This window comes from Solanum tuberosum, unplaced genomic scaffold (assembly GCF_000226075.1).
Source record: "Solanum tuberosum cultivar DM 1-3 516 R44 unplaced genomic scaffold, SolTub_3.0 scf00899, whole genome shotgun sequence".
In the NCBI taxonomy this organism is placed as follows: domain Eukaryota; kingdom Viridiplantae; phylum Streptophyta; class Magnoliopsida; order Solanales; family Solanaceae; genus Solanum; species Solanum tuberosum.
Window position 1 is genome coordinate 15,627 of NW_006239918.1, and position 10,954 is coordinate 26,580.

The window sequence follows — 10,954 nt, forward strand, 5'->3', positions numbered from 1 at the left end:
AAAATAGAGAGTAAATTTAGCGTGTCAATCGGAGAAAATAAGGAGGTAGATATGGCAAATTGCAAAATAATATAAAAAAGATATTGAGTTAAGTGGAAGAAAATAAAAGGAAAAAAGGTAAGAGAAATCTAAAAATTAAGTAAATAATAAACATAAAAAGGAAAGAAAATAAATATAGAATATTAAGTTACGTTACTTTTTTTTTACCTTTTTAAATTTTATTTAAAGTAACTTAAATATAGAACTTTAAAAGTTTATTTTGTTAATTACCTTATAAAAATGTATTTAGACGGTTAGATTTATTACTATTTAAGTAAGATAAGTATTGTATTTGTAATGTAATAAGCCATTACGTTACTAATTATTATAAGCATATAAAAATAGTATTTTTCTGTTCACTTTTATTAATTTATATTATTAAAAAAATTATTTAATATATTATGATAGAGATGTTAGTGATTAGGGAAAGATAGATGGGCCGGATAATAAAATCTACTTAAAAGTACTAACATTTTTTAGGTAGGAATTCGAGTCCTATTAGGTTAACTTCTCAAACTGTTGAATGTGGTATATTTTTGAGCTGATCAAGCAAATTCTTAATTTGATCTACTATTTTTATGCTAATCTGCATGTTAGCTCTGTATCTTATGTATTTACATTAGAAATAACATAATTTTAGTAGAAGCAAATCTTTGTTTTATTTATCTATTATAAAGCGTATATATTCCTTCCTTTTTTGTCTTCGGTTGAATCTATTATTTTATTATTATTACCATATAATAACTCTATCGAAGAATGCATTTAAATGGATACTAAATTCATAGGCATTCAATTATTACAACTCTAACATAAAAAATAAAATAAGTGTTAGATAGTGCTAATTTAATGATTATTTTTCTTCTTTTTTTCCGATAAAATTAATATCCCATGAATCTAAGTCAAAATTACAAATCTAAGTACTAAAATTTGTAATATAATTTATTTGAATTTGAAGTTCAAAAACGATCATTAATATATTATTAATATTTTGATTTTATAAAAAACAAAGAATATTTTATAAATTTAATATATTTTCACACCGCTCATAGCGCGGCTAAGTTCACTGAGAGAAGTGGTGATCTCGTCTTGCTTGCTGGGAGAGAGGAAGCTTCCGGAACATCTTTTCCAGCCAGATAGCGAGCGATCACTCAGCAATGAACACTAACTGAAAGCGGCCGGGAATGAGCACCTTATAGTCTCAAACCCTTTATATTTAATTGGGACTAGAAATCTTATTTCTTCATAGAAAATTAGAAAAGAGACTTGTTTTTGTTTAGGTTTTGAACGGGAAAAAATGTGTCTTATATATAAAGTTCCGTCTAACGTAGAAAAGGTATAAGTTTTCTTACAATACTTGCTCATTCAAGTATTGAATCAGGCTATTAATTTGAAATATTTGCTCACACTTTGAAAGATATTTCTTAAATTAAATTTCAATAAGTTAATGTGTTCTAACATGATCATATATATGTGTTCGCATACGTTCTAATATGATCATATGTGTTCTCATATAAACATATGTGTTATTTTTATTTATTTTTGAATTAAAAGCATATGTGCTATTTATTATTCATCTAAACAATATATTTCTAAAATGCTTCCGATGTGCGTATATATTTTTCCACACCATCAACACAACTATGACACTATCCACTGTATGTAATGTAGATAAACATCAATAATGAAATAGAATTATTCTTATATATGTAATATAAAAATTTATAAATAATTAGGAGTTAGGACTTGGATAAATAAATAAAATAAAGAAAAATTCATAACCCCATGTATGTTGGAAGCCTCTATGACATGAACAAAGGACGAATGGAGCTCACCAAAAATCAGTAAAAATTCTTCACATTCCATGTTTATATTATATTAATTGATGCATGACATATGTATTTTATTAATATATTATTATTATTTAATCATTTTTAATTTGATATATAGCTCAATTTTGTATATACTAGGAGATATCATTATATGAAGTTAGGGCATATGCGATTAAGGTCATTTTTTCATTAAACATAGTTCTTGAAGCAGGTAATCGTCCGTCAATGTATCTGCTTCAACAATATTATTTTCTTTAAATAGTAATGGTACTACTTAAACTTTGACACATGGATATAGGGGAAATTAAAATCGTTGTCTTAGGGAAGAGAAAAAAATGACAAGCCATTAATTAGTATATCCACTAATTATAATACTTCAAATTAAGTTATTTGCATAAAAATATCTAAGGAAAAAGACGAAATAATTTGAAGGCTATTAACTTAAATTATATATATATAAAAAAAGGTTTGTTTAGTGAATGTGGAATTGTGGATCTACTTAGTATGAAGGAAAAGACAGGTCACAATTGCATTTATATTTTGTGTGATTTTATATTGGGAATCAGCAGCTTAATTAATTTATCAAATTATTATTACATGATTGATGAAGATATTTCTGTCATGACGAAATGCTGTGTGATTGAAGTATGACATATTATTATTATAATTAATAAAATAAATTATTATTAACGTGCCTATAAGTAATTAATAAGTTCTTTATAATGTTGTGGTAACATAAGACAAAAATATAATAGAAAGAAAAGCAAAACCATAATAACATAAAAAAAAAAAAAAATTACCAATAAATTATCAACCTACCTACCACTCATATTATTAAACATCTTTACTATCATTGAAGGGGTCACAACCATTCGTTGACCTGAAAAAATTAGTGAATAATATATAAATATATTTTAAATTTAACTTCAATTATTATACAATTTTACTTTTTTACAATTTTCATTTTTATAGGGCTATAGGAACTCGAACCGTAGACCTTCTCGGTAAAACAGATCAAATTTATTATTATTTGTATTTATGTTTTTAAATTTTGAATATGCATAAGTAGACACTTGAATTTGTATAAAAATAAATAAATAGACACATGCATTCTAAATAATGTCATACATGACCAATTTGCGTCCTACATGATGTCTTAGGTGTATTATGCCACTTAGGACACGTGTGTCTGTTTGTTCAATTTTATCTAAATTTAAATGTCTATTTATGCATATTCATAATTAAAGAGCGTAAATGCAACTTGAAGCTAAATTAAAAGGCATATATACATATCCTAAATATTTCTGTACTGACATTCTTAGCAACAAAAGTAAAGTGATTTCACTAATTAATTTGGGGTGTATGAGTGTATTTAGTGGACTCACCTGTGAAATTCACACTTTAGCAATTATTTTTTTTTTGACATTAGTACTTATAAATTATAATAATAGCACAATTTTATTATTTTGAGCTTTTTTCTTTCAAAATTCCACCCCAAACTTCATAATAAATAATTGACATGTTTTTATTATTTGAACAAATAATAACAATAATATATCTATATTAAAGTTAGTGATTTCCTCATCACTTTCAATTTCTGGTCCAACTCAGTGTTTCCTATATGTAATCTTAACTATAGAAAAGCCACCAAATGTACACACATGATGTATAAACAATTTTATCTTTTATTATTTTGCAGTTGTTATCCCCTTCTCTTAGCCACTCACTACTCCATCTTATATAAACAGAGAGTAGCATTTTATATATTCTATTATTTATGTTTAAATTATCGAATACATGGTTTTAGATAGGAGAATGTGGATGACACGTATTAAGATAGAAGATTAGTAGGTAGTGTAGTGTTATATTGCTTACGGTAGTCGATATTTGTCATGTACAAGTTGTATTAGTATAGTTCTTGTTTCGACTTTTGAATATCTATCATTATTTATTGTTATTTTCAATACTTTATACTAGTATGTTGTTTATTGTGTTTCGATTATTGCATTATTTTATTGGTGATGTTGCTTCCTTTTGGTAGATTTTGCATTGTTTCGTTGTGACTTACTATGTTTTCTTCTTTGTATTTGGAGTTGCTGCATCTTAGTCGAGGAACTTTTGAAAACAAGTCTTTCTACCTCTACGAAGTAATAATAAGGTCTGTATATATTTGACTCTCCCGGCCATCTCTCACTTATAAATTTCATTGAGTATGTTATTGTTGTCATCGGCTTAATAAGTGTCGGATTTTTCTGACAAAATAAAAAGAAAGAAATCACATTCATATTAATTTTTAGGTAGTAATAGTTTGATGAATTTAGAGCACGCCACTTGAATTAGCTAATTAATAGTAGCTGATAAATATCAATTAATTTTATAAATAAGCGGGTTACGTGTTGAGATACAAAAATTTGATATTGTTAAGTTGTTAAACCTATTTATTTAATCGAATCGGTTTATTTTGATCCATTTAATTCAGTTAATTTTAAAATTGAACTAATATACCATTTGACTGAATTATGAAAATTTTTATTCAAATATTTTTGAAAAAAAATCTTTTTATTTGATTTATTATGTATAGTCATAATTTTATTTTATTTTTAATATTAGATACTCAAATAAATGATATTTGTCATTATACTAATTGTATTATTATATAGTTCTTGTTGTTGATATTCATCATTAATTAGAGCCCGTTTGGATTTGCTTAAAAGTTGGTCAAACCTACTTTTAAGTCATTTTTAACTTTTGGAAGTGTTTGACAAAGTAAAAATAACTTAAAATAAGTTTAAAATGACTTTAAAAAGTTAAAAACCAAAAGTAGGACTCACTCAACTTTTTATTTTTTTGACTTAAAGTCATTTAAATTTGACTTTTTTATTTTTTAACTTAAAAGCTACTTTTTTTCTTCTAGTAAACGGGCATTATATTATTGTTTTTAATATTTTATACTAGTATATTGTTTATTGTGTTTCAATTATTGCACTATTTTATTATTGTTATTGCTTCCTTCTGGTAGATTTTGTATTGTTTCCTTGTCTACTATGTTTTCTTCTTTGTATTTGGAATCATGCATCTGAATCGAGGATCTTTAGAAAACAGTCTCTCTACCTCCATAAGATAATAGTAAGATATGCGCATAGTAGATCCTTCTATCTCTCACTTATAAAATTTCACTGAGTATGTTATTGTTATCATCGTCTTAATAAGTGTCGGATTTTTCGACAAAATAAAAAGAAAGAAATCCCATACATATAATTTTTAGGTAGTAAGTTGTTTGGTTGGGAACAAGTTATCCTAAGCTTAACTGTCCTGGGATAACTTATCCCACCATGCGTATGAGATAACTTATTCAATCACTATGGTATAAATGGTGGGATAAGTTATCCCAAACATGACAACCAAAACAAGACAGTAATTTTATCCCAAAACTATTTTTTATGCCAAAATTACTTATTCTGATCCCTCACATCCAACGACTAATAATTTTGGTGAATTTAGTGCCCACCACTTGAATAAGCTAATTAATAATAGCTGATAAATATCAATTAATTTTATAAATAAGCAGGTTACGTATTGAAATACAAAAGTTTGATATTGATAAGATGTTAAACCTACTTATTTCACCGACTCAATTTATTTTGATTCGTTTAATTCAGTTAATTCTAAAGTTGAACTAATATACAATTAAGAGATTGAATCATGAAAATTTTTTATTCAAATATTTTTTTAAAAATATTTTTTATTTGATTTTTATGTATAGTCATAAATCATAATATAATATTTTTTAATATTAGATACTCAAATAAATAAAAAATTAAAATTTAAAAGGAATGAAACAGTCATTCGGTCTTTATCTTTATCTATTATATATTTTTCTTTTTATCAGAAAAGTATAATTATTTTAGAATAATATAACGTCTGGATTAGAAAGAATATTATTATTGCACTGGATTGAGTTAATCTTAACCAAAATAGACTAGGTATATTCTCAATAAAGTAGGTAGAAATTTATCTCTTCGATCCATTTTATTTGTCATGATTTATTTTATACGTTTATTAAGAAAAATATTAACTAGTGGATAATTTAATTAAACTATTCTTATCACTTCACTTTTATGCACCACATTAAAAAATAATCATATTTATAGACATAATTAATTTAACTTGAACAAGTGAGAAGGAATTAATGAATTGCTTTCTATTAATTTGATCATGTGATAAATTCATTAGATTTTGAAATTTCGTATGGTATTGAATTTGAATCTATTTCAGAACTTCAATTTAGGTTTAGACAGTGACAACTTTCAAAGCGTGACGAGTTAAATCAATTTCAAGAATTTTACTTGCTACGTAAAAGTAATATTTTGACTGATAGATCGAATTTTAACAAAAGGACTCCAGCATACCATATCTATATAGATGCATAAACATGTTCCTAAAAAATATTATATTTAAAAATAATTAATACATGTTTTCAATCTATTAAATTACTTAATTAATGTATAGGAAGTGAATATTATAATTTAGTATAAACATTAAATGTAAATAAGCAATTTATTTATTGCTATACAGACTGGGACATGGAATTGCAACCATACAATGAAATTAGTCTGAATTCTATCCCTTCATTAACTTATCCGAATTATAATAATATCTTATAATTTGAAAAACATGATTAAATTCCTTGTACCTACTGATAGAAGTTTGAACTGAAGTGATAAATATTTTTTCATTTTTAATTTAAGATTTTAAGTCTGAGTCTTTTTGAGTATGAAACCACCTTTGTTAAAAACATTTTTACTTCTCAATATAAATTTTTTGATATAAATTTAAATTTAATCGAATCTCAAATACGAAACAAAAATATGAATTATGTTCCTTCTACCTAATTTCTTTTAACTCTCAAGCTACGAATGTAGTGACATAATCAAGGGCTTTAAACGCCACGAAGCTCACAAGTCACTCTCGTGGTAAAACTAGAGTTCCGTTTACGAGTTTAACATAATTTTAATTAAAATAATAATTAATATTAAATTTTTTACTTAATATGTATAATAATTTATCAAGATAGTAAATTGTGTCTTTTAAAATTTAAAACACATAATTTATTAAGACTTTTGTAAATTATAGTTTTTTATATAATTTTATAATATTAAATTAAATTAATTCAACTTATCCTTAAAAAAACAATCAAATTAACTCATGAAAAACGAAACACACCAATGATAAGGTATGTAATGAATATTTATTTATCTTTTATTTTCATTCGGTGTCTCATGCCTGCATAATGGAGTTCGGACTAAATTTGGATCGCACCCTATAGGTCTATTTGGGGTGACACCCTTAATATGATTTTCTTATACTTAGAACTCGGACCTGAAATCTATAATTAAAAATGAAGCAATTCTATCATAACTCATATAGGTGGAAGGAGTATTTATTAATTTAGTGCAGCTGCCAAGCACGAATAAATAGTTTAAAATTGACACATTACCCACTAGATCACTTATTAAGCTGCCGCAAAATAAAAATAAAAATAAATTTTTTCGTTAAGATGACAGTTATACCGACCGGCAACCGGCAATCACCCAGATCTATTGCACTGTCCATCCTTTTCTCTTTATATGACTGGTGTAGTCGGTTATAGGTTGATAAATACGGATAATCAAATATATATTAGTTAATTAGTTAATATAGTTTTAGTTTGAATTAATTATCACCCGCAGTCCCGTTTTAGCTATATAGGGGTGCCTCTCTCATCTCTTCCTCCCCACTCTCTTATGCATATACAAATATAAATTATACATATACAACTATCAATTATATGCTGAATATACAAACACAATTTGCCTCTTTTCACTCTTTGCTCGGGCCCCGGTGTCACTCGCCATACATACAAATACATATGTGTATCAGTTAGTCAATTGCATATATACAGTACATATCAATACAATAGATATACAAATACAATAGATATACAAATACAATTTTATCTCTCTCCACTCTCTGTCCTCTCTTGCTCATCTCTCTTCCAATCTCGCTCACCTTTTTCCTCCCTCTAACATATAACAACGAATCGTAGTAAGCAAATTATAGCTATAAAGCCTTAATTAAGTTTTTTAACCGCTATTTGCAAAAAAATTCCAAAAAAAAACTTAGAGCTAGTTATTTTTATTTCCTTTTATGCCCCTCCGTCATGGCTACACTAATATAAAAGCGCATATACCTGGCCGCCAATTTCTTCATTCCTCCTACAACGCTAGGTTTTCACTTCACCCCTCTGCTTCACTCGTAATTACCATTCTACCATTCTTCTAACAATCCCCGCCGGTCACCGGAAAACCGATACTCGCCACCACTCCGCTGCCGCCGCCGCTCTCGGTCTCCGTCTCCGATTCAAGTAACAAATCCATTTGCAAGCAATCATGATGCCATCACCGAGAACTCACCGGCGAGGTAACGACGAGAAGAATCGAAAGGATATGAGGTTATCGGAGAAATCCAAGTCGTTTCACGGCCAGAGCTCAGGGAGTAGTAAAACGGAGTTGCTGCGAAGGCCGAAGACGGTACCGGACTTACTTGCCGGCGGCAGAAATTCCGCCGGTGAATCGACGGCGGTGAATATCCGTCCGATGAAGTTGACGAAATTGCTGTTAAATGTTACGATTCAAAGGAGTGTTGGACCTGTACAGGTACTAATATCGTTGGAATCGACGGTTGCAGATCTCATCGCCGCCGCTTTACAGCAGTACTCGAAGGAAGGAAGACGGCCGGTACTTTCCTCCGTCGACGCCGCCGATTACGATCTTCATTACTCGCAGTTCAGCTTAGAAAGTAAGAGTCAATTACTTCTTTTAAAAATATATTTACTTACAATTTAAATACTATGATATGCTTAATTATATGATTTAGTATAATATATAGTAATATTCTTTTATTTATTTATAATTTTTTCAAAATATTAATATTAATCTTGTATTTTTCTATTTCTATTTGTTGATTCTTTTACCTTGGTTATCGTATTGTTGTTCTTTCATGTTTGCTACTCGTTCGGAATCTATCGAAAATAACGTCTCTTTCTGGACCTATGAAAAATTACATCTTTTTTGAGATATTATCACAATGTAGTAAAACGAATAGTTTTTCTGATTTGTTTATTTTAATTAAGTGTATAAAAAATTAATTACAAGAAATTGTTTTTTTATTAATATTATTAATATTTTTGAATTATTTGTTTAGGTTTGGAGAGGGAAGAAAATCTCAATGCATTGGGATCAAGAAATTTCTTTATGTGCCCAAAAAATGTTGCTTCAACGACGTCGTCTTTAAGTTGTGGGAAACAAGCTGATACAACTACCAAGATACCTTTGCCATGGCTAAAATTCATGGATTTTTTATTGTGAAAAAAAAAAGATGATTAAAATTTATAGTCTTGCAACTTAGTAATATTTCTTATTTTAATGATATTCTAAGTTCCGCTCAATCATTTCTTAAGTTAATTTACTCAATATTCGAAAAAGAGTAGGCTTTTGAAAGTCTGAAGCTGTTAGTTATGAATAGTGTTATATTTTTACAAAAATTATCTTGTTATAGCTTGATACTAAACATTTGAGATTGTATTATATTATACAATATAAAATATACATGTTATATAGTTGGTCCAAAGTTGAGAAAGATGTATATGATTAAGTGATCGATCTCAACATGATGTAACATAGTTTTCAAGTGTTAAATTTGGAATGTTAATGTATATACAACTATTGATATTTTTACTTTTTGTTTATGTTTTATTAAATTGTGTACTATTTACATTGTCACTTGTCACTATTTAAACAAATCACTAGAGTTTTGGATTCGAAATTTAGATATGAAAAATACTTCATTAAAGAGTACTACAACAACAATAACAATAATATATTCAATGAAATCTCATAAAGAGAGATATGAGAAGGGTAGAGTGTACGCAGATCCTACCACTACCTCGTGAAGGTTAAGACACTATTTTTAAAAAAAGTCTTGATTTAAGTGTATCAAACTCAAGTAAAAGGAGAAGAAAGCTACAAGAAAAAATAATAAGAACTATAAAAAAAAAAGTGATAATTGAACACCAATACCAACACAACTATAAGAGTAGGACCAGTCTTATAACTGATCCTAAACCTTAACAAGACAAGACAATACTTCTATCCAAATACATGATCTCCACTCCTTTCTATCTAAAGTCATGTCCTTGATCGATAATATAAAATTGTGTTATGTCCTGCCTAATCACCTCTCCCCAATACTTTTTCGGCCTACCCCTACCCCTCCATGTACTTGCTACATCCAACTTTTCGCACATTCTCTACACATTTTCAAATCATCAGTCTCGCTTCCCTCATCTTGTCATGAGCCAAAGAGGCTACTTCTATCTTCTCCCAAATAACCTCATTCCTAATCTTGTCACTCCTATTATACCCATACATCCATATCAATATCCACATCTCTGCGACATACATCTTCTGAATATGTGAGTTCTTAACTGGCCAACATACGATCCATTAAAGGAGATGAATAGTAACTTGTATTACATATTAATTAAGTCTCTTATTGTCAAAACTATGTTATGACCTTTAGGGAAAATATTGAAGATAGTTCTCTCTAAATATTTGAAGTTAGGTGTGGATTATTTCTACTCATACATATCTAATCCACACACTCCAAAAGACTATTTTAGTTACTATGATGGGACTAATAAATATATATAGTAATAATAATTGTGAATATGTATGACTATTACAGAAGTATATATCCATAAAGAAAATGGTATTTTCGAATCATTCATAAAAAACAAAAGATATATATAATTAAAATCAAGTTTATAAGGATGTGTGGCCACTATTATATTTCTTTTATCCTGAAAGTGTCACACCATCTTTAATTCATTGTTTCTATTACTCTTAGCCGGCGTTCGGACATGTATAATTTAATTGTTGTGTTTGAATATGCGACTTAAAATCATAATTTCATATATTAAATGCTTCAAAAAAAAATCTGGAATTTCAAAATTTCAATATGTAAAATTTGATCCATAAGTTTATAAT

General features: G+C 27.8%; 1 protein-coding gene across 1 annotated transcript; it reads left to right on the plus strand.

The window, feature by feature from the left end:
- Positions 1-8,259: 8,259 nt before the first annotated feature.
- On the plus strand, positions 8,260-9,643 carry LOC102581863 (uncharacterized protein At4g22758; the record flags this gene model as incomplete). Its single annotated transcript, XM_006367807.2, is given in 2 exon segments — positions 8,260-8,705; positions 9,111-9,643. Coding segments are annotated over 2 exon segments (573 nt in total). The 3' UTR covers positions 9,275-9,643.
- Positions 9,644-10,954: the final 1,311 nt, after the last annotated feature.